We start from the raw sequence: 24,273 nt of genomic DNA on the forward strand, positions 1-24,273 counted from the left end.
AACTGAATTTAGCGGTCAAATCTAGTTTTGACTAGTTAAAACTAGAATTGTCTAAAGCACTTAGTTAAAACTAGTTTTTCCTAGTAAGTTCGGGTTTTAACTGAAATCGGGTTTTAACGGTAACATATATAATATATTAATTACGCTATATTAGATTTAATAATAATCAATAAATATATAATAATAATAAAATAATAAATAAATATATTAATTAATAGAATAAAATGGTTTTATTAAAAATTGTGTTCTATTTATATTGATATTTATGTTCTTTCGATAGTACCTACTAATATAATTTTGATCATATTGATATCGAGTCGAATGGAGTATTGCAAACTAAAGTGCATTGTAAATATAACTTTGTAACCTATTGGATTAAAAAAAACCGAAAACCGGTTTTTCCAAAAACCGTTTTTTTTTGGCCGGTTGTAACCGCCAGGTTAAACCGTAAGCAAAAAAAACGGTATAACCGAAAACCGGTGTTTTGTCAAAAACCGCCATCCCTAATCTGTAGAGAGTAGGTATTGTAAACTCTCATAGAGAGGAATAAACAAAAGTGGGAGAGATCTATGTCCAAAGTTGGACACATGATTTTCTTTCCATAGATCATCATTAATATAGATTTTAGTTTCTTATAGAACAACTCGTACCATAAGAAAATTTTAAGAAATATTATGTTTCTTTAAGAGTTAGAAAGCATTTTTTATGTGTTACTAATTAAACTCCAAACTGTAGAGAGTATTTCAAACTCCCATCCATCGTGACTTTCATAATAAAACCTTAAATTTTTCATCTTATCACTGAGCAAGAAACTGACGCTATTATTGATGTAGCGATGATAAATTTTCTTCCCCATTTGGCATAAAATCGATCTCTAGCGCAATTGTTCTAAGTTTAACTAAAGGAAATTCAATAAACAGCTGTTCAGGGAAGGCTTAATGCTCAGATTATTCCAGCAGCTTACTCCTGCTTTCAATAAAATTTGTCAGGCGACTACTTCAAGCTTGTCTTGTAAGCTGTTTAATTAAATTGTATTTAGTATTATTCCCTCATGCATGAGTTAACTAACAGCTTTACGAAAATATGCTAAATATCTGGAAGACATGGTAGAGTCCCTAATAAAGGTTGTCCCCAAAAATCAAGTAGGAGGAAATTTTGGAAAAAAATATATATTTTGCCATTTGGAGTGCTTGGGGAGCACAAAAACATGTAAAGGCCAGATCATCATCAGCGGCGTTAGAGCTCTTTATGAGCCAAAGCCTTCTTCAGAACAATTCTCGATTCGCCCCTGTCTCTGACAACTATTCTCCATGCTCTAATTCCAATAGATTTTAAATCATTTTCTAAGTTGTCTTGATACCTAAGTCTCGGTCTTCCTCATGCTCTTTGCCCTATCGGCCCTCTTCAGTCAAAAACTTTTCTGACTCTGGCATTTTCCTCTCGCCTGATTACATGACCTATATATCGAAGGCGTGCTACCTTAATGAGTTTTAGAATGTCAGGTTCTCCAAAATTTCTATACAACTCAAAGTTGTAACGCCTGCGCCACAAGCCTTTTATGTCTCCATATATTCATCTTAGGATTTTTCGCTCAAAAAGTTTGAGCAGTTCTTGGTCATTCTGTGTAAGTTCCCAAGTTTCTGAACCATATGTTAGCACTGGTCTTATTAGTGTTATGTAGACAGTCAATTTGTCTAGGTATTTTTGAGGCATCTGTCTTCTTAAGCAATTGTAACACTTATTGGCGAGCACTATTCTTCTTTTAATTTCTTCACTGACATTGTTATCTTTAGTTAGCAGCAGGCCTAAGAAAATGAAGGTGCCGACACCTTCCAGTTCTAGTTCGTCAATTATTATTCTTGTAGGTGTCGGGTTGCTTGACCTAGGGCAAAACACATATATTTGTCCTTTTGAACGTTTATATTTAGTCCCATTCTCTATGAAGATGCTCTTAACGACCGAAATGCTTCAGTCAGAGATTCTGTGGAGCTACCTATGATGTCTATGTCGTCTGCGTATCCGACAATTTGTACTGATTTGTTCAATGTTATTGATGTAGCGATGATAAATTTTCTTCCCCATTTGGCATAAAATCGATCTCTAGCACAATTGTTCTAAGTTTAACTAAAGAAAATTCAATAAACAGCTGTTCAGGGAAGATTTAATGCGCAGATTATTCCAGCAACTTGCTCCTGCTTTCAATAAAGTTTGTCAGGTGACTACTTCAAGCTTGTAAACTGTTTAATTAAAGTGTATTTAGTATTATTCCCTCATGCATGAGTTAATTAACAGGTTTACGAAAATATGCTAAATGTCTGGAAGACATGGTAGATTTCTTTATAAAGATTGTCCCTAAAAATCAAGTAGGAGAAAATTTTGGTAAAAATATATATTTTGCCACTTGGAGTGCTTGAGGAACACAAAAACATGTAAAAGCCAGGATATTGACTCAGATCATGTTCTAGTAATATCATCAATAACTAGTGTTGGTCAACTAAAATAGCAATATGTAGGTTCAAGAAACTTCAGTCATAGAATCCATTAAAATGCGTTTTCAATGGGTTAAATATCAAACATTTTTCGAACCCCGTCTTCCGCTGGGGGTAAACCCCAGACCCCCTGGCAGAAGCCCCCAGATAACCTTTGCCCCGGGGCCCCCAGCATCTTAGTTACGGCCCGAGATTAGTTAGCCGTATAAATCGATAAACACATCACTTTGCCTAATTCGCATCAAATTAAATTCAAACGGTATGGGCGTAAATTTGAGACAGTCCTTATAGTCCAGGGCCCATCTGTTTTGAGATGGACGTTGAGAGGTGCCTCAAATTTTTTTGCAGAAATTTCTTGAAAATAACTTAAATAATAATATTTGAGTTATCCTCCCACTCAAAATGGTCCGGAACATTGTTTAAATAATCAAAATGTCAAAATATGAAGGAAAAATTCGATTTTTTTATTGGTTTTTTTATTATAACTTTAAAACTATTCATTTCTGAGAAAAGTTGTATTAACATAAAAGTTGCGTAATTAAATTTCCTACAACATACAATTGGTTAAAAATTTAAAAAATAGTCACACTTGTTGCAAAATAGCAATAATTTCGAAGAAAACCATACAAAAGCAAGTATTCGCATTTTACGTTTTTCAACCATTTATGCTACAGTTAGGACCTTCATATTTTAACCAGAAAAACTTTATGATATAGTTAAATAACACTGTAAATTTCATTAAGATCGGTTTAATGGATTTTGCAAAATAAATTTTGCAATCCAGCTTTCGCAAAAAAAAATCATTTTTTTTTTAATGTTGCAGGACTGAAAATAAAGCAGATAGCAAGTTAAATTGTTTTTTGCTTGTAGAAGTGTACTGTACCTTTTATTTTCAATTTGCAAAATTAAAATCGATTAATTACCACGGCGTCAGGAACTTTTTTAAATAAACATTAATTTTTGGTGCTACGCGCAGGACAGCGGTGTTCGATTCACACAAGTTGATTTCCACCAAAATTTCTTTCAATCTTTATTTAATGTATTATTTTCTTACTCTATATTTTGTTGTATTTTAATATTTTAATTCCACAAAAATCAAACTAATTTTATTATTGTTTGTGAAATATTGTTTAAACAATTGAATATGTTTAAAAATAATAAACTTTTATTCTCTAAGTTAAAATATATGAACAAAGAAAGCTTTTGCTAAAAAAAGTGTTATTTCAAAGGATAGAGTATGTGTTTTTATTTTGCAATAAACAAATTTATTTATTTATATCGAAACGTAATAAAAATTAAAATGTATCAATCATTATCAAAGGTCATTGGAATGCCCAATCAGAGCAAACTATCCGCTGTCCTGCGTGTAGCACCAATAATTAATGTTTATTTAAAAAAATTCCTGACGCCGTGGTATTTAATCGATTTTAATTTTGCAAATTGCAAATAAAAGGTACAGTTCACTTCTATATGCCAAAAAATTTCAACTTGATATCTGCTTTATTTTCAGTCCTGTAACATCTTGAAAAAATGAATTTTTTTGCGAAAGCTGGATTGCAAAATTTATTTTGCAAAATCTATTAAACCAATCTTAATGAAATTTACAGTATTGTTTTAATGTATCATAGAATTTTTCTGGGTGAAATATGAAGGTCCTATGTGTAGCATAAATGGTTAAAAAACGTAAAATGCCAATACTTGTTTTTGTATGTTTTTTTCGCAATTATTGCTATTTTGCAACAAGGGTGACTATTTTATAAATTCTTGGCCAACGCTTTATTATAGGAAATTTAATTACGCAACTTTTATATTAGTACAACTTTTCTCGGAAATGAATACTTTTAAAGTTATAATCAAAAAACGAAGAAAAAAATCGAATTTTTCCTTCATTTTTTGACATTTTGATTATTTAAACAATGTTCCGGACCTTTTTGAGAGGGAGGATAACTCAAATATTATTATTTGAGTTATTTTCAAGCAATTTCTGCAAAAAAATTTGAGTCACCTCTCAACGTCCAAATGTACTAATATTTTTACAGATGCGCCCTGGTCTATTACGACATGTATGAAGTTCGTTTTGATTCGATAACTGAATCCAAACATCGTCATTGTCACGTTAACTACGTAGTTAATTAAACGTTTTCTCATCAATGAAGAAAATCTGAATCTAAAGAGAGACGTTGAGTTTCTGAAAATGACAGTCGAAAGATAAAAATAATTTTAATGAATTAGCTCGCACGTGTATTTGAATTTGAATTACGTGAATTCACGTTCGCGAACGTTTCACATAGGGCAGTGGTCGGCAAACTTTTTAGCCAAAGAGCCAAATATGAACATTATAACAATTTAAAAAAAAATGGGAGCCAAATCTGTTTGTTCAGCAAACTCTTATTACACTAAATAAAACTAAAGGGCCTAGTTGGTTAAGATAGTGAAAAATGCTCCCAGCGATATTACAAAAATAAAAAAAAACACATGTTCTACATCAAAAAGTATTCCACCAAAAAAATTTTTAAACCCCTAGCCCCATCCATAACCCCCCAAAAAATTAAAACTTGCTTTTTCGTTTTTTGGCAATATCTTCGTTTGTAATTATCGTAGAAACTTCTTTCGTTTTGTAAGGTTTTATTTATGTTCTGAAGCCATTTTCTTGTGGCATTTTTGCAATTAACTAGTTTTGATGGGAAATAAGCCACAATTTTACTAAAAAATTGATTTTATTAACGTTTCGACTTCCAAATCGGATGTCGTTGCCAAAATACAAAAAATATTAATGAATTAAGCAACAATCTTGATGCTTAGTAAAAAAATTCTTCAAATAATTTATTTAATCTGACTCATTTATATCGGCAATTCAGATATATATTATACATACATTTTAAAGTAGAAGACTTTAAAATGATATTGCCAATATTTATGAGTTACGTTCCTGAGACGACTTTATTGATAGATAGTTCATTCGATTACATGAAATCAACCCCAACTCAAGCGGCCGTGGAGTAACGGCATAATCGCTGGCTTCATACGCCAGTGCACGTGGGTTCGAGCCCTGCTAAAGACAAACCATTTTCATTTCCAATAATGACACGAGCCGTCTCACCGTGCCTCGGAGAGCACGTTAAGACGTCGGTCCCCCTGGGCTAGTGTACATCGGCACTAGTTACTTGAAACAGGGTTAACGATGTAAATGGCGCCGGAACTGTCCGAAAGGATCTCCCCGGCAAAAATGCCATACGATATTATTATTATAACCCCAACTCAAGAATATCCGTCACATGTTCTGAAGCTATTTTCTTGTGGCATTTTTGTAATTAACTGGTTTTGATGGGAAATAAGCCACAATTTTACTAAAAAATTGATTTTATTAACGTTTCGACTTCCAAATCGGATGCCGTTGTCAAAATATAAAAAATATTAATGAATTCTTAAACAAAAATGTTGTTGCTTAGTAAAAAAATTTTTCAAATAATTTATTTAATCTGACTCATTTATATCGGCAATTCAGACATATATTATACATTTTAAAGTAGAAGACTTTAAAATGATATTGCCAATATTTATGAGTGGCGTTCCTGGTTATTATTTATGAGGTTTTATTTACTACAACACTGCATTTTTTACAAAATTGTTTCCCGCAAAATCCATTTTTTTAATGTTGATATGTAGAACCGAAAAGGGAAAGAACAGCAACGTGAGCTTTTTGAGCTAATGATAAGAATCAGGAATACTATTCCAATCATTGAAAATATTCATGTTTTCCTTCCCCAGGTGATTCAAAGCAGACTACTTGTGTTGTGAACATTTTTTTCTTCTCCAATATTTCCAAATCAACACAAAGACGATCTAATTTAGAGCGCTATACCTCCTTGTTCTTAATTCCAGAAATTGTATTTCAAAGCTATTAAAAACGTCAATTTCAAAAGGAGAAAATTTCAACTCGGTTATCGTAGAATTAAGAGGATTTTTGACAAATGCTAAAGTTTGTAAGTTTGATAAAAGCTAATTTATCAGAATAAGATGTAGGTAATGTTTTTCCTACCAAGTTTTTTTTTTAATTAAAATATTATTGTGCTTTCCGTGGATATTTGTGCTAGAGCCGCACCTAAGGAGCCAAAGAGCCACATGCGGCTCCGGAACCGCACTTTGCCGACCACTGACATAGGATATAAAGATAATTATTTTTAAACTAATAACTACACAAGTCATGCCAGCTATTAATAATTTAAACGATAGAAAATCTCCAGGATATGATTTGATCAGTGGAAAAGTGTTGAAAGAATTACCTCCCACATGCATAAAACTTATAACGTTTATATTCAATGCCATACTAAACTTTTTTCCTGATCAATGGAAAGTATCTCAGATAAAAACAATTATAAAACCGGGAAAACCTCAAGAAGAAGCTACATCTTACAGACCAATCAACTTCTTGCCAATCACGTATAAAGTGTTTGTAAAGGAAAAACTATTAGTAAATAAAAAATGTAAAAAAATTTTTTGAAGAAACGCTTTTCTTTAGTTACGAGTGACTAAAATTAAAAATATTTTAAAAAAATCAACTAAAAAGCGAAAAATACAAAAGATTTAAAAGTTCTAACACATTCGTCAAAGAAAAGCGTGACGCGTCTTCATTGAATAAGCGGTTTTCGCCCCACGCTTTTCTTTAACGAATGTGTTAGATTTTTTAATTATTTTTATTTTTTGCTTTTTAGTTGATTTTTTATAATATTTTTAATTTTAGTCACTCGTAACCAAAGAAAAGCGTTTCTTAAATTTTTTTTTTCATATTTTTTATTTTTTACTTTTTAGTCTTACACTTTTTTAACATTAAAATATATCGTCATGTTTATTAAAATATGTATAAAACATATGATGAACAAACAGGAAAAGTAGTCGGAATCGGCAAAAAATTTGAAACTTTATTGTTTATTTATGAAGCATAACGTAAACAATTAACGTAAAAAGTGAAATTATGTATAGATCATATAATTAGCTACAATCTGTAAAAGTTTCAAGTTTCTTCATTGTAAAAAACAAGAGAATTTAAGCATTTTCCGTTAAAATCGTTTTTTTTATTTAAACAATTAATAAACATAAAAAAAATTTATTGACTGTTCGTGTATTTTCCCGCGAATGCATATGTCTGCAAATTTTTAGCCATTTGCATTGAAGAAAAGGCAGTCAAATTAACGTCCAAGGATTTGACCAAAACGATTGAACTAAAGAAAAGCGTTTCATTAATTAATACGACAAAACGAATGCTAATGTTAATTGTAGCACAAAACGTCTCTACCGGTGGTTTTTCTAAGACTACGATAAAAACATGAATTTTTTGAATTCGAGTTTTGGTTGAAGTTTTGTTTCGTATAGTATTGAAATTTGACACGAATAAGCGCCGATTTTTATATAAACAAATATATGAGCGTTCAAAATTCGAAACTTTATTGTTGATTTATGAAGCATAACGTAAACAATTAACGTAAAAAGTGAAATTATGTATAGCTAATATCATTAACTACAATCCGTAAAAGCTTCAAGTTTCTACATTGTAAAAAACAAGAGAATTAAAGTATTTTCCATTAAAATCGTTTTTTTATTTAAACAATTAAAAAACGTAAAATTTTTTTTAATGACTATTCGTGTATTGTTCCCGCGAATGCATTACAATACCGAGCCAAAATCTCAATACCGGTATTTGGTATTTAAAATTTCAAATACCGGAATCCCGGTATTAAAACCGGTATTATGAATAAAAAATATACACATATTTATACTATCCTCAGTTGTTATATCGACTTGTTATTAAATAATAATTATATGAAACCTATTAAATTTTGTTTTGAAATGAGATGTTGTTTATAACATTACATAGAGAGTGGGCATATTAGACTAGGAAGGATCTGTTTTTAGGTGGATGTGAGAGGTGGCATTCGGATTTTTGCGGATAAAGTTAGGTGATAACCTCGTTAATAATAATTGACTTATGCTCCTTCTCAAAATTTGAGATATATTATTTATTATTATATTTGGGATATATAAATTTGAGCATATTTAATATGCCCGGAACATTAATAAAAAAAATAAAATACTTAAAAATTTCAAAACATTTCTTCAAAAAAGTTTTTTTTCTACTTTTCTTGCTTATAACTTTAAAACGATTAATTTTGGAACAAAGTCGTATGGGAATAAAACGAAGATGATTAAATTTTCTATCAGATATGATTGGTTAAAAATGTCTTAATTTAACACCCTTGCGGCAAAATAGCAATAAATATAAAATAAGGGGGCAAAACAAGCCTGTCTGTATTCAATGTTTTTCCATCACTTAGGTTACACTTGGAACCTTCCTAATTCGCTTAGAAAATTTTTGTAATGTGCTAAAATCGTCCACCAAATTTCATTAAAATTGACTTACTAGATTTTGCATAATAATTTTGCAATCTAAACTTTTTTAAAAAATTAAAATTTTTTAAAATCTTGCACAACAAAAACTAGAACATACAAAGATTTGTCAATTTTTTTTACATATAAAGAAGCACTCCACCTATCCAATACACTTTACAGAATTGAAATCGGATTATCTAAGCAGCCTCAGCAATGTTTTAAAGTTATAAACAATTTTTTGGCTTATAAACAAATTAGTGCTGTGTCCAGGAGGGGGTCCTACGGGCTTCTTTATTTAGATGGACTTATCAAAGTTTTTTATGTATTTTGACTCGTAGAACACGAATTTTTTGGGTAACAGTTGATCCGGATGTCGATAAGATTGTTATAAACAAAGAACTTGAGGAATTACATAACATCGATTTTTCGCAAAAACCATTTTTTTGTATTTCTTGGGTAATTCTAAGCAAAAAATGTTCTTAGAAGTTTTTTCGTAGGATGCATAGTTTTCGAGATAAACGCGGTGGAACATTCAAAAAATCGAAAAATTGCAATTTTTGAACGAGAATAACTTTTGATTAAAAAATAAAATAGCAATTCTGCTGACAGCATTTGAACGTTTAAGTTAAATTATACCGGTTTTAATTATTTGCATTGCTAAAAATTAATTTTTTTAGTATTAAACAAAACTATTTGTATTTTATACGCCAAAAAATTGTTTATAATTTTAAAACATTGCTGAGGCCCCTTAAATAATCCGATTTTAATTCTGTAAAGTGTACAGGATATATAGAGTACCTATTTATATGTAAGAAAATTAGCCAACTTCTAAATGGTCTACTTTTTGTTCAGAAAGATTTTAAAAAATTTGAACTTTTTTAAAAAGATTTATATTGCAAATTTATTATGCAAAATCTATTAGGTCGATTTTAATGAAATTTGGTAGACCATGTAAGTAAGTTATAAGAATTTTCTAAGCGAATTACTAAGGTTCTAAGTGCCACCAAAGTGGTTAAGAAACATTGAATAACAACAGGCGTATTTTGCCCCCTTATTTTGTATTTATTGCTATATTGCAGAAAAGGTAATACCTTAAGACATTTTTGACCAGTCGTATATCATACAAAATTCAATTATCTCTATTTTATTTCTGTACGACTTTGTTCCAAAACGAACCGTTTTAAAGTTATAAGCAAAGAAAGCAAAAAAAATCGATGTTTTTCGAAATTTTTAAATATTTTAATTTTTTTATTAATGTTTCGGGCATATTTGAGAAGGAGCATAAGTCAATTATTATTACTGAAGGTGTCACCTAACTTTATCTGCAAAAATCCGAATGCCACCTCTCACATGCAAAAATACACGTTTTTTTACAGATTAGTCCTGGTCTAATAGATACAAAAAATGTGCAAACTAGAAAAACTATAATTTGATTCTAGGATAAATTTTGCATATAATAGGATAGTACTTTTACTTATGAAATTTGCTATTTGTAAATTAATTTAACTTTAAAATATATTAATACAAAGATTAGCTTACTGTGACAAATATTTTATATAGATTACTCTGTATTTAGACCGCTATATATTTTCAATTATTACTATTAATTCAGAAAATAAGTTAGCCTAATTTATACACCACAATACACAAAAAAATGAAAAATAGATCTGAAAATGTAAAAACAATTCTGATTAATAAATCTTACGGCTTATTTGTAGAATAAAGTAATCTAATTTTAAATATTTAAGAATTTTTATACAGGGTGCGCCAAACCTCTGGTCTTCTTTGATTACGGCTAAACTATGAGATATACAAAAAAATGTTTATAACAAAACTAATGTGTATCAAAGAGGTCTATAATTTAAAATTATTTTCAATTATACAGGGTGAGTCAGAACGACGGTATGAACCAAAGTTGTATTTTTTTAAATGGAACACCCTGTATATTAAATCATTTTTGAATATATTATTTAAAATATGAAAAATTTGTATAAGGTCTTATAGGCCTAAAGTTAATAATTTTCGAAATATTTACATTTTTATTGAGAAAAATGGTAATATTTATAGGGTTGTGGATTATGTTTCCAAGGAAATAAAAATTTACGTGATAGGTCAAAGTTTTTAAAATATAGTGTTATTTTTAAATAATTTAATATTTTTTACTTTTAGCCATAAAATATACAGTGTGATCACTATTTGCAAATACAAAATTTTCTCATTTTTTTTTTAAATGGGACACCCTGTATATTAGTTTTGCGTTTTGTAGTAAATATTACAACCTTTCTTTTGGTATAAGGTTGTATGCACCTAGCATGTTTCGTTTTGTAGATATTTTAAAAAAACTATAGATTTTACGTGTTTGCGAATTTTTTATTTAAAATTTTTTTTACAAAAAAAATAATTATAGTCTGGTTTTAGAGACATACACTAAAATATAAAACATGAAAATAAAAACGTAATTAAAGATTAAAATAAATCGTATGCTAGTACAACTCAATTGAATTTAATAACTTTAAATTATTTTACAAAAAATATTTTACCATATTAATGAATGCATAAATTAGTTACTAAATTAAATAAACAACCAAATTTTAAATCAACCGTAGTAATTTTTCTACTACAGCAACTTTCCTGTACCAAATTAATTGTTAGTTAAATTGTATTTAGTTAAACTTTTAATTTACCTTTTAAATTTACTTACATACATCTTGAGAATATAAAAATTATTATAAAGTATCCTTTGAAACAAATGAATGTTAAATGTATCATCCAAATTATTTATTAATATAAATAGTATTTACTGGTGACACAAAAACTGGTAATACTTTTGTAGTTGAAATTTTTGTAACAATTTTTTATATTTTAAATTTTAATTTTTTAACCGAAAAATTTTTGGATATGACTTTTGTTTTGGGCGAAACCATTAGAAATTATTACCAGCTTTTGTGACACGAGTAGGTACATAGATACTATTTACTTCTTAATATACTTCCATAACGTTCATTTGTTTCAAAGCATACTTTATACGTTCTCAAGATGTAGGTAAATTAAAAAGTTATTAACTGATCTTACTCGTAAATACAATATAACGAACAATTAATTTGGTACAGGAAAGTTGCTGCGGTAGAAGAATTACTACGATTGATTTAAAATTTGGTTGTTTATTTAATTTAGTAACTAATTTATGTATTCATTAATAAGGTAAAATATTTTTTGTAAAATAATTTAAAGTTATTAAATTCAATTGAATTGTACTAGCATACGATTTATTTTAATCTTTAATTACGTTTTTATTTTCATATTTTATATTTTAGTGTATGTTTCTAAAACCAGATTATAATTATTTTTTTTGCAAAAAAATTTTTAAATAAAAAATCCGCAAAAACGTAAAATCTATAGTTTTTTTTTAAATATCTACAAAACGAAACATGCTAGGTACATACAACCTTATACCAAACTTGAAAGGTTGTAATATTTACTACCAAACGCAAAACTAATATACAGGATGTCCCATTTAAAAAAAATGAGAAAATTTTGTATTTGCAAATAGTGATCACACTGTATATTTTATGGCTAAAAGTAAAAATATTAAATTATTTAAAAATAACACTGTATTTTAAAAACTTTGACCTATCACCTAAATTTTTATTTCCTTGGAAACATAATCCACAACCCTATAAATATTACCATTTTTCTCAATAAAGATGTAAATATTTTGAAAATTATTAACTTTAGGCCTATAAGACTTGATACAAATTTTTCATATTTTTAAATAATATATTCAAAAATGATTTAATATACAGGGTGTTCCATTTAAAAAAATAAAACTTTGGTTCATACCGTCGTTCTGACTCACCCTGTATAATTGAAAATAATTTTAAATTATAGACCTCTTTGATACACATTAGTTTTGTTATAAACATGTTTTTGTATATCTCATAGTTTAGCCGTAATCAAAGAAGACCAGAGGTTTGGCGCACCCTGTATAACTAATTTTATGTATTTCTATAAACGAGATTTAATAATTTGGTTGTAGAAGCTGATATCATCCTTCGCCTTAAATTAACGACATTCACGCTTTTAGAAAGCGCTATACTTGACTTGTATGTGTAATAAACGTGTTTAATAAATATTTTTTACAATGATATTGGTTTTTATCTTCAAAAATAATTTCGTGTAATAGCAAAAAATATCTTAGAAGAAAGTTTTATTGTGCATCAATTCACTTTTTATAAATTAAGCTAATACCGAAATACCGGTATTTTTATTATAAATACCGGTATCGAATACCGGACAAAAATCGTACGGGATCCCGGTATTCGGGATCCCGGAATTCCGGTATTGTAAGCCCTATCTAGGACAAATCACTAGATTAAATAAAGAAAATCAAACCGAAGAAATAAAGACAAGAATAAGATTGCCCTGGGCATCATTCAGAAAACTGAATAAAATAATTAACAACAAGAGTATTCAATCAGTGCATACTCCCTGTTCTAATATATGGACATGGACGTTTACAAAAGAAAATATGTAAAAAATAGCAAAGACAGAAAGATCCATGGAAAAACAAATGCTGTACATTAAACTATCAGACAGGAAAAGTAACGAAAAGTAACGAATGGATCCGTAACAAAACAAAAGTGAAAGATGTCTCTACCCAAGTAGCAAAGCTTAAATGGAAGTTTGCCGGACACACCCTACGGCAGAAGGATGAAAGATGGACTAAGATGATTATACATTGGAAACCGTGGAACCACAAACGAAAAATGGGAACACCACAGATGCGATGGTCGGATGACCTGAAAAAACACACTGGGTCAAAATGGATGCAAATTGCCCAAGATAGAGAGGCATGGAAGAAGGAAGAGGAGGCCTATATCCAAGGATGGATGTTTAGGGCTGATTAGATAGATAGATAGATTTTGAACACACGGGTCTCCCACATTCTGCTTATGAGGTTATTCCATTCTTTTTTGTATTAGTGTCCATTCGTTTATTCACTGTATGTTACATTTTCTTCTAATGTATTCACTCCTCTTTCGATCTCTCATCGTATTTCCTGTGTAATTCTTCGTAATAAGCTCATCTCTGCCGTTTCCAGTACTCTTCAAAAATGCTTCAAAAATGCAGAGACCAGGTCAAAAATGTTTTCATACACTTCATTAATTACTAGAAAGCCTTCGACGGTGTCAAACATATAGAGCTAATAAAACTGCTACAAGATAGAATGATAGTCCAGAATGACTTAAGGTTCATTAAGAACCTCTACTTAAACCAAACAGCATCGGTGAAAGTGGGAAATGAAACTACACATAACTTTCCAATAGAGAAAGGAGTCAGACAGGGTTACGTTTTGTCACCCCTACTATTCACTCTTTTTCTCTAATAAAATTATTGTGCTATCATACATTTCCAAATCGATTGTAGGAATATTCAGACACAACATATTGGACCATTCTTCTATGAGGAAATTAAAAGTTAATTATCAGATTCAGTGCCAACTTGGTTAGAGCAATGTCTACCCAGAACCCAATAATTATTTCTGCAATAGATGTATAAAATATCTTACCTTCGACTTAGTTTTGACATGTTTGGAAGATATCTGTCAAATTGACAGCTTTAGACAACTGTCCAGTTATGGCGGTATATTTTGTCAATATTCATTTCAGTTACCAGCGTCCAGTGTCCAACTAGACACATAGAAAAGCTGATTTTTTCATTAGTATTTAGAATACCGGGTGTTCACTTATATTTTCCCCCATTTTAACTGCCTACAACTTCTAAACGGCTCAAGATAGAAATATGCGGTTTTCGCTGAAATGTTTTATTTTAGTAAAAGTTTTGTCTGAATGATTTGAATTTTTTATATCGCTTTCAAATACGAAAACAAAAATGGCGGATTAAAAAAAACGTTGTTGACTTTTTTTAAATGGAACACCCAGTATATTTTTTTGTAGATTGAAAGAAAGATCATTCGCATATCCAGCGATATAAAGTTTTTCAAAATCGGTTGTCAAATCACTGAGTAATTAATTTTTAAAATGAGAGGTGCAACGTGGATATCACATACCTAAATAACATAACTACTAAGCAAATTGATATTATGTTATGTGATTTCCACATTGCATCTCTCATTTTAAAAATTAATTGCTCACTCATTTGACAACCGATTTTAAAAAATTGTATATCTCTGGATAGGTAAATGACCATTTTTTCAAGTTACAAAAAAATATACTGTATGTTTTAATAAAAAAGTCAACAACGTTTTTTTTTTTTTTCAAAAATCTTTAAAAGCGATATAAAAAATGGTCATTTACCAAAAAACTTGAAAAAACGGTCATTTACCTATCCAGCGATATAAATTTTTTTAAAATCGGTTGTCCAATGACTGAGCAATTAATTTTTAAAATGAGAGATGCAATGTGGAAATCACATAACATAATATCAATTTGCTTAGTTATGTTATTTAGGTATATGATATCCATATTGCACCTCTCATTTTAAAAATTAATTACTCAGTGATTTGACAACCGATTTTAAAATACTTTACATCACTGGATAGGTAAATGACTTTTCTTTCAATTTACAAAAAAATATACTGGATGTTCCATTAATAAAAAGTCAACAAAGTTTTTTTCAAAAATCCGCCATTTTTTATTTCGTATTTGAAAGAGATATAAAAAATTCCATCCATTCAGACAAAACCTTTAATAAAATAAAACATTTCAGCGAAAACCGCATATTTCTATCTTGAGCCGTTTAGAAGTTATAGGCATTAAAAATGGGGGAAAATATAAGTGGACACCCGGTATAACAAGAAATAAAAACAACTATTTGAACTTGCAAAAAACATTAATCAAGAAACAAAACAAACTAAGGAAATTAACAGAGTTTAAATAAAAACCAAATTAAAAATAACGTTCTAAATAGAGCAAAAAATAAAGAAAGCTCAAAGTTCGAAAATATCGGTTGTCTAAAATATTTCTAGCACGAATGTAAGGCCAGTGCCCGTTTTACTCCAGGGAAATAAGGCAAAAATATACCATGTTCGGGACACTTGAGCAGCCAGGTTGCAAATGGGTTTTGTTGGGTACTATATACCTAATACATTATACATACAAAAATGCCCGTCACAGTTCGGACGACAAATTTAGTTATTAACAAATAAGTGTCAAAAATGGCAGTTTTTTCGTTTAAATCGCTACGGGTAAAAATATGGTAATTAAATATCTTATTTATACTGTTATTCTTCTAGTAGATGAGCCAAGGTGAGCCATAGATGAGCCAATGAAAGTTTTTGAATTTCGGTTCGATGATTTGTTGCTTCAGAAATTGCAAAATAAGACTAAAATTTTGAAAATAAATAAATTGCTATAACTTTTGTGAAAATGACCTTAAGACTTTCATATTGCATGAAAAGTTGAGGCAAACAGTCCATATAATGCATACAATTTTTTAAGACGATTAGTCAATTAATTTAAATTTTACTCAATTTGTTTATCCCAATGAGCTTTTTTTTCGCAATATTATTGTTCAGAAAATAGTAATGATATGGCAATTCTGTGAAAACTACATAAAAGAAGAAAAGTCATGTTTTCAAAGTATTTTCAAAAAATCTTTAAAAAGTTGTTTTAATCATTCCGAAAACATTTTACTAAAGTAGGGTCATTTTTAGTTCATAAACAATTTGAATATCTTTTTCAATATTGACTGTAGATTAAAACTACTTTGGGATTTGAAAAGTTGGCATTTTTTACGAATTTTCAAAAAAACACTTTTTGCCTAGATTAATTACAGTCAAAGTTATCCACTTTTTTTATTTAATTAACAGCTACTTTGTTTATAACAATTAAGCAACCAAACTAGCGCCATTTCGAAGTTGAAGGTATATAGTTTATGTGTAAAAGTTTGAGTACTCTTTAAACTTCAACAGAGTTGTTAATGAGTCTTTAAAAATAACGTTCTAACGAAATCGATTTGTGGTCGGTGGAAATGAAATATTAAAATCCGTGCACTCAAAAAATGAAACTGATTCTTCAAACATATGCTGCGATTAATATCTCCAGAGCTTGTTGATGGATTTTGATCATAATTTTTTTAAATTGTATGTACTCGTAGTCTTGTAGAGTACGTTATGTACGTAAATTCCCACCTAACATTTCAAAATGTTAGGGGGAGTTCCAGGGAGCACTCAGGGATATGAAAAATAGATTACGACCGATTCTAAGACCTACCAAATATACATATATAATTTCATAAAAATCGTTCAAGCGGTCTCGGAGGAGTATGACAACTAACACTGTTACAGGAGAATTTTATGTATATTGAAGTAACTGTGAATTAAATAATAAAAGTGGCTAACTTTGACCGTAATTAACCTAGGCAAAAAGTTTTTTTTTGAAAATTTGTGTAAAAATACCAGGTTTTAAAATTCCAAGGTAAATTTACTCTACATTCAATATTAACAAAGCTATTCAAATTGTTTACAAGCCAAAAATGACTCTACTTTAGTAAAATGTTTTCGTAGTGACAAAATTATTTTTAATGATTTTCTTCAATAATTTGAAAACAATACTATTGTTCTTTCATGTGGTTTTCACAGAATTTCTATATAATTATTATTTTCTGAACAATAACATTACAAAAAAAGCTCTTTGGGATAAACAAATTGAATAAAATTTAAACTAATTGACGAATCGTCTTAAAATTTTTTGTGCAGTATATGGACTCATTGACTCAACTTTTTGTGAAATATAAAAGTCGTAAGGTCACTTTCGCGAAAGTTATAACAAATTTTTTATTTTCGAAATTTTAGTTTTATTTTGCAATTTTCGAAGCAACAAATGATCGGACCAAAATTAAAAAACTGCCGTTTTAAACATTGGCTCATCTACTAAAAGAAGAATACTATAAATAAGATTATCCTAGAATTATCCTATTTTTACCTGTAGCGATTTAAACGAAAAAACTGCCATTTTTAACCCTTATTTGTTAATAACTAAGTTTCTCGTCCAAACTGTGACGGGCATTTTTGTATGTATAATGTATTAGGTACATAGTACCCAAAAATCCCATTTGCAACCTGGCTGCTCAAGTGACCCGACAAAAACCTTATTTCTCTGGACTATTTCAAAATATGAAATATGTATAGCGCTACATCCCACTGTTTAAAGGAAGAAGTGAGTATATTTGGGCGTCCAGTTAACTGGACGTGGGCTCTCAGTAGAAACCCTTGCGTCCAGTATACTGGACGTGGACAGTCGACTCGGTATGCTGTAATTCTTCACAATACTGTAACTCTGCTATAGTAGAATATTTAATTTCACTTACGCATAGTAAACACATCTGGTACAAATGACAAGCTGGCTTGAAGAGTTCTCCATACATTCCAACAGCATACTCGTTGCAGCTTCTGACAATTGAAGGGCACAATTCTGAGAAAAAATAATCGTTAAAGCACAAACCACTCCGTTCCATAATTTAGCTTACCTGTTCCGTAGTGGCTTTCGATAATGTCTACTGGGGTTTTATAATTTTGTTCATGGCAGTCCTCATCTCCTTCAGCGCATTTAATATCGTTATCTCCTTTGGTCAGTTTCTCAATATCTTTGTCAGAGACTTGTTTCCTCGGTACAGATCTCTTTTCTTCTAAAAACATGTCATCATCCTCAGTCATAGGGCGTCTATTCCTCAGTCTTTCTCTCTCTTTAGCTACGGCTACTCTGTATTCTCCTAACGCAGTTCTCATTTTTTCCAAACTATATGCAGCGGCAAGTTTAGATATCACTTTGTCCTTAATTTCCTGGACCTCTTTAGGATCGGACTCTCCTTCACGAGATCCTGTATACTTCAAAGCATCATCCACAATCTTATCTTCCATGATTTGTAGTTTACTATCCATGTCATTTATTTTCTGTTCTTCTGATAGTGATTTTTCTTCAGTTGAAGTCGCTTTTTTTCTATGTTCCTCGTGGTTACGAAAGGATGAAAGAGGCAGTTCGGCATTTCTCTTTTTATTGGACATTTTTATGGACTTGTGATACCGTTCAATCAACCACTCTTTATCCAAATCATCTGGCTCAGAAGATTTCTTGCGCCTATCAAGACCAAAATACTCGGACCAATCTACGGACTTCTTTTTTATCTGTAAAGGTTTTTCTGTTGGCAGAGAAACTGGAGTAAACTCTTCTTTATTTACTGAGGCAACCTTCTTATTAGGTTTGTCCTCTTTAGGAGGTTTTGTTACTGCACTCTCCTTTTTAGGAGTAGTTGGTTTCGTGGAGATCGGTTTCTTTGTGGTTGCAGGTTTTTCTTCTAGTTTTGGAGTACCAAAAATATGACTAAGTTCCTTTTCTACCTTAGGATCCGTTTGTTTTTTGGGAATAGACGGTTTGTAGTCAAAGTCTTTAAAATCACTGCTTCTTTTTGTTACTGGAAACCTTTTGGCTGGTGAATAAGGATTGCTATACATTTGCCGGATCCTTTTAAGTTTGTTACTTTGATAAAAGTGTTTTTTGTTGAAGAAACCATAGTCACCCATATCTTGTCCGTCATAAAAGTCGTCTTTTTGAGGATAACCGTCTTCATACAGTTCACTTGTTCTTTTCTTTAATCCAACACTATCTAATCCAAACTTGGGGTACATTAATCTTTTATCTATTTGATTTGAATTTATTTTATTTATTTCGTAGGGTCTTCTGTATTTATCAAAATATTCTCTTAGTAATTCTTCGTAATCTTCGTTTTCCACATTGTACCTGCCTGTGTTTTCTAATTGCGAAAGGATGGACCTTGCCATTTCTTCCAGTTGTTGTTTCTGATTGTCTTCTTCTAGTCTCTCACGAAAGGCTGAAGAAATTCTTTTGTTCATACCAACATCATATCTGTTGTCAAGAGCACTAGAGAGTGGTTTGTCATAATCGTCCTCTGAAATAATAGTGATTGATGTCTTTCTAAAGTCTATTTGTTTGCAACTGGCAGCTCGTTAAAAATGCAAATCTTCAAAAATTACGAGTTATGCATTCATTTGTGTAGTTACATATACTTAAAAAAAGACCCTATTAAATTAAAAACTCTTAACTAATAATAATAAGAAAATAGAAAGCATACATTTTGTAAAGGTTGTAACTTAAGCAGATAATTACTACTCTCTTTTAAAGTAGTACTACTTTTGGATTTATACTGTATATCTATACGTGTCTATACTATTACATTAGTAGAATACTTTGTCTCATTATATACCGATCAAATAATATTACAATACATGTAAATCAAAATGTAATTCCGGACAGGTTGGAATAAATTTTTTATCAAAGTTTAGGTCAAAACAAAAGATATTTTCAAGAAAGTATATGATTCATATGAGGGGATCATTATTTAAATAATTAAAAATGGGTAATGTTTGCACAAAATTTACTTTTTTAACTGCTACGGTAATTCATGTTTTTATTAAGGATTTTATCATTTTTTTTTCTGCAAAGCTGAAGAAACAATCTTTTATATAAGACTCAATAAATTAAACTTGACCTTTGATTTATTTAAATAATTGTAAATCAAAATGTAAAAACAAATTTCCAAAAAAATATTATTTGCATTATAGGTACATTAGCACTATGAAACATTTTTTTTGCAGAAAAAGTTGCGCTATGGTACCAGTATAAATAGAAAACAAAATTGGTTGATATTGTTCGTCCGCTATAACTTTTCCCATGCGTCACGATTCATTTTCAAACAAATTAAGTCAAAACATAAAGTGAAACGTACGCCGATGTGTGTATTATATACACTCACCGGCACAAAATTCCGCCACCCAAAATTTTTGATTAAGTTTGAAAATCTGTAACTTTATTATTTGTACTCTGATTTTCAAAACTCTTGCATCAGTTTGTAGGTAAGTGTATTGGTGGTGTTTTTCATTTTTTCGGTAACAAAATTTTTTTTGCTTAGATGGCATTAAACGGGGGTGAATGAAAGCGTTGTATTTTCTCCTAACTTTAAAACATTCTGTGGAAAAATTGGAGGGCTAATTTTATTTCATACTCCTTTTGTATTATCCTGGAAGTATCACTAAGGTTTTGTTTTTTTGAATTATCCGAATATCTCTTTTCTTGTAAGAGTTGTAAGTAAAAACACTACTTTGAAGGTTTTTTTAATTAAAAATATCAAGCGCACTAAAATTAACAAAACAAAACAAAATTAACAACAAAACAAAACAATTCAATAGCGGGTATGTCCACCTCTTGCAGCAACGACTGTTCGCAATCTGTTTGGCATCGTATAAGGATGTGTTATCCTTGCCCGGGGAATAGCCCGATATTCCACTACCAAGGCCATAACTGCACCAAATTTTCTGAAGGCCTAGGATTAAGATCTGGGCAGCATGCGGGCCATTCTAATCTTATCAATCCAACCTATATTTTATGAGTAAATCAGTGTTTTTAGTTACAAAAAATGGTACAGCTCTTACAAGAAAAGAGATATTCGGATAATTCAAAAACAAAATTTTAGTGATGCCTCCGGGATAATATGACAGGACTATGAAACAAAATCAGCTCTTCAATTTTTCCACAGAATGTTTTAAAGTTAGGAGAAAATACAACGCTTTCATTCACCCCTGTATAATGCCATGCAAGCAAAATTCTTGTGTTACCGGAATAATACCAAAAGATGTCAATATATGTACCTACAAACTGGTGCAATAATCTTGAAAATCGGAGTACAAATAATAAAGTTATAAATTGTCAAACTTAATCAAAAATTTTGGGTGGCGGAATTTTGTGCCGGTGAGTGTATATAATACACACATCGGCGTACGTTTCACTTTATGTTTTGACTTAATTTGTTTGAAAATGAATCGTGACGCATGGGAAAAGTTTTAGCGGACGAACATTAAGTATTAAGTAGTTTATGAGATATTGAATATGTTTATTAAAAATTACCATTTCTTCAATTGCAAAAAAGCGGTTGTTGGCGACAGAGTATATAAGTTTTTAAGGTCTCATTTTTTTTGCTTTTATGTGTATTTTCGATCAATGCATTGACAAATTATTAACATTTAAAACTGCGTTAGTACATCTATTAACTCTACTACTTAACAATGCCATTTATACACATAATAAAAATTGTAGATTGACTTGTCAATCCATTGATCTAAAATATAATATAAAAGCAAAAAAATTGAGACCTTAAAAAATTGTGTACTCTATCGGCAACAACCGCGTTTTTGCAATTTAAAAAGTGGTAATTTTTAATAAACAAATTAAATATCTCATAAACTACTTAATATTTATCAACCAAATTTTTTTTCGATTTATGCTGGTACCATAACTCAACTTTTTCTGCAAAATAAAATGTTTTATAGTGCTTATTTAATAATGCAAATAATATTTTTTTTGGAAATTTGTTTTTCAATTTTGATTTACAATTATTTTAATAAATCAAAGGTTAAATTTAATTTATTAAGTCTTATATTAAAGATTGATTCTTCAGCTTTGCAGAAAAAAATTATAAAAACCTTAATAAGAACATGAATTACCGCAGCAGTTAATAAAGTAAATTTTGTGCAAAAATTACCCATTTTTAATTATTTAAACAATGATCCCCTCATATGAATCATATACTTACTTAAAAATATCTTTTGTTTTGACCTAAACTTTGATAAAAAAATTATTCCAACCTGTACGGAATAACATTTTGATTTTATTTTATTTTATTGGGCTATTAGGAGATAATCCTTTATTAATGACTAACGAATTTGACAAAAATCATCTATGGCCTTTACCTGTCTATCTGCTGGTCGAGTAAGGACAAGTTGTGACGAATTTGATACCGTCCGTGGTATCAAAAACAGTTCAGTCCATGCGTTTTACCGCATTTATACTCAGTCCTCTTGGACAGGGAATTGGGCAGGGAAGTGGGCAGCGTGAATGTGTAAATAGCTCACTCGCGCTGCTGCTCGTCATGCTATTGCCATTGCACCTACATACCCAAAGAGTCGGTTTTTGTGGCGGAAGTCAAAAGAGAGGCAGCGCCAATACGAGTGGGTATTTACATTCAGCTACTCTCTCTCTCTCTCACTTACCGCCGGCAAAGCGGCAAGTGAGTAAGGGAGCAAGACGATGCTGTTGTCACATTCCTTTCTTGTGAGTCGTTCGGTAATGAGTTGTGAGGACATTGGCGAGGAACTGATGTGAACACTTCACTCGCGTCGATATCATATTTCGGGCAATATTTCCGTCAACGACAGCAGCAATGGGAATAGCTGAGTATAAATCCGGCATTAAAAATCTGGCATTAAAAATCTGAAATATTTGGAAATGAAGAAGTCGACAAATTAGCTAAATCTGCAGCTTTAACCAAACGAAACATAAACAACATACTTCTACCAGTAACCGATATAGATAATATCAGTAAAAACCATTGCAAACAAAATTGGCAACGTGTATATAACCAAAGTACAACGGGAATAAATTTTAGAAATTGCCAACCACTAATTCCCAATGAGAGATGGTTTAAACAAGAATCAAATAGGCTATTTATAAAAACAATAAACAGAATGAGGTCAAATCACGCACTAACCCCAGCATACAAACACAGCATAGGTATCAGTGATAACCCATATTGCGCATGTGGTGCAATGGGAGATCTACAGCACCTCATATTGGAGTGTGGACAGTACAGACAAAATATTAAATTAATGTATGAAAAGTTAATTGTTCTAAATTGTCCTTTACCTGTCAATTTAAACGAAGAAAAAAAACAAATAGTCTGGCTAATTGGCTACGTCAAAGCCATTATTAAAAAAAAACTGGCTAAACGAAAATTATACCGCTTCAAAAGTATAGGTAGATAAAAATATTACAAGTTCTCCAAAAGCATTTTTAAAAGGATATTACTACTGGTTTAATTGGAAGATTAATAATCACGCACATTGGTAGCGAACATGGTTTTGTGGAGAATGGTTTCTTTGAGTTCGTTTCAAAATCCATTAAAGCAGTGGTTCTCAACCTTTTTGAGTCATGTTCCACAAAATTCGTTTTATTTATTTTTGGTAACCTAACAAATACATTGACCGGTTTGAGGTTGTGAGCTCATACTTATATCTGGGATCATTAATCACAAACACAGGGTCACTACAGGAAGAAATAAAAAGGAAGATGTGATTTAGCAAAAGTTGCCACAGCAAAAATGACCACAATATGGTAGGACAGTCAAATTTCAAGAGCGTTAAAGATGAGGTTGATCAACTGCTTAATATTCCCAATACTGACCTACGGATGTGAATCTTGGACTCTGAGAAATTCGGAAAGAAGAAAGATAGACGCCACTGAAATGTTCTGTTGGAGACGAATGTTACGAATTCCTTGGACCGACCATAGAACAAATATGTAATTCAATTTTA

General features: G+C 30.6%; 1 protein-coding gene across 1 annotated transcript in view; it reads right to left on the reverse strand.

Moving 5' to 3' along the window:
• LOC114332052 (uncharacterized) overlaps positions 1-24,273 on the reverse strand; it is a 149,292-nt gene that overhangs the window by 98,833 nt on the left and 26,186 nt on the right. Inside the window, exons 3-4 of the mRNA XM_050641406.1 lie at positions 18,363-19,799; positions 18,204-18,307 (exon numbers count right to left, since the gene is read on the reverse strand). Coding sequence (XP_050497363.1) covers positions 18,204-18,307; positions 18,363-19,799 — 1,541 coding nt within the window. The remainder of the gene's footprint in view (positions 1-18,203; positions 18,308-18,362; positions 19,800-24,273) is intronic.

This window comes from Diabrotica virgifera, chromosome 10, assembly GCF_917563875.1.
Source record: "Diabrotica virgifera virgifera chromosome 10, PGI_DIABVI_V3a".
NCBI classification, from domain to species: Eukaryota; Metazoa; Arthropoda; class Insecta; order Coleoptera; family Chrysomelidae; genus Diabrotica; species Diabrotica virgifera.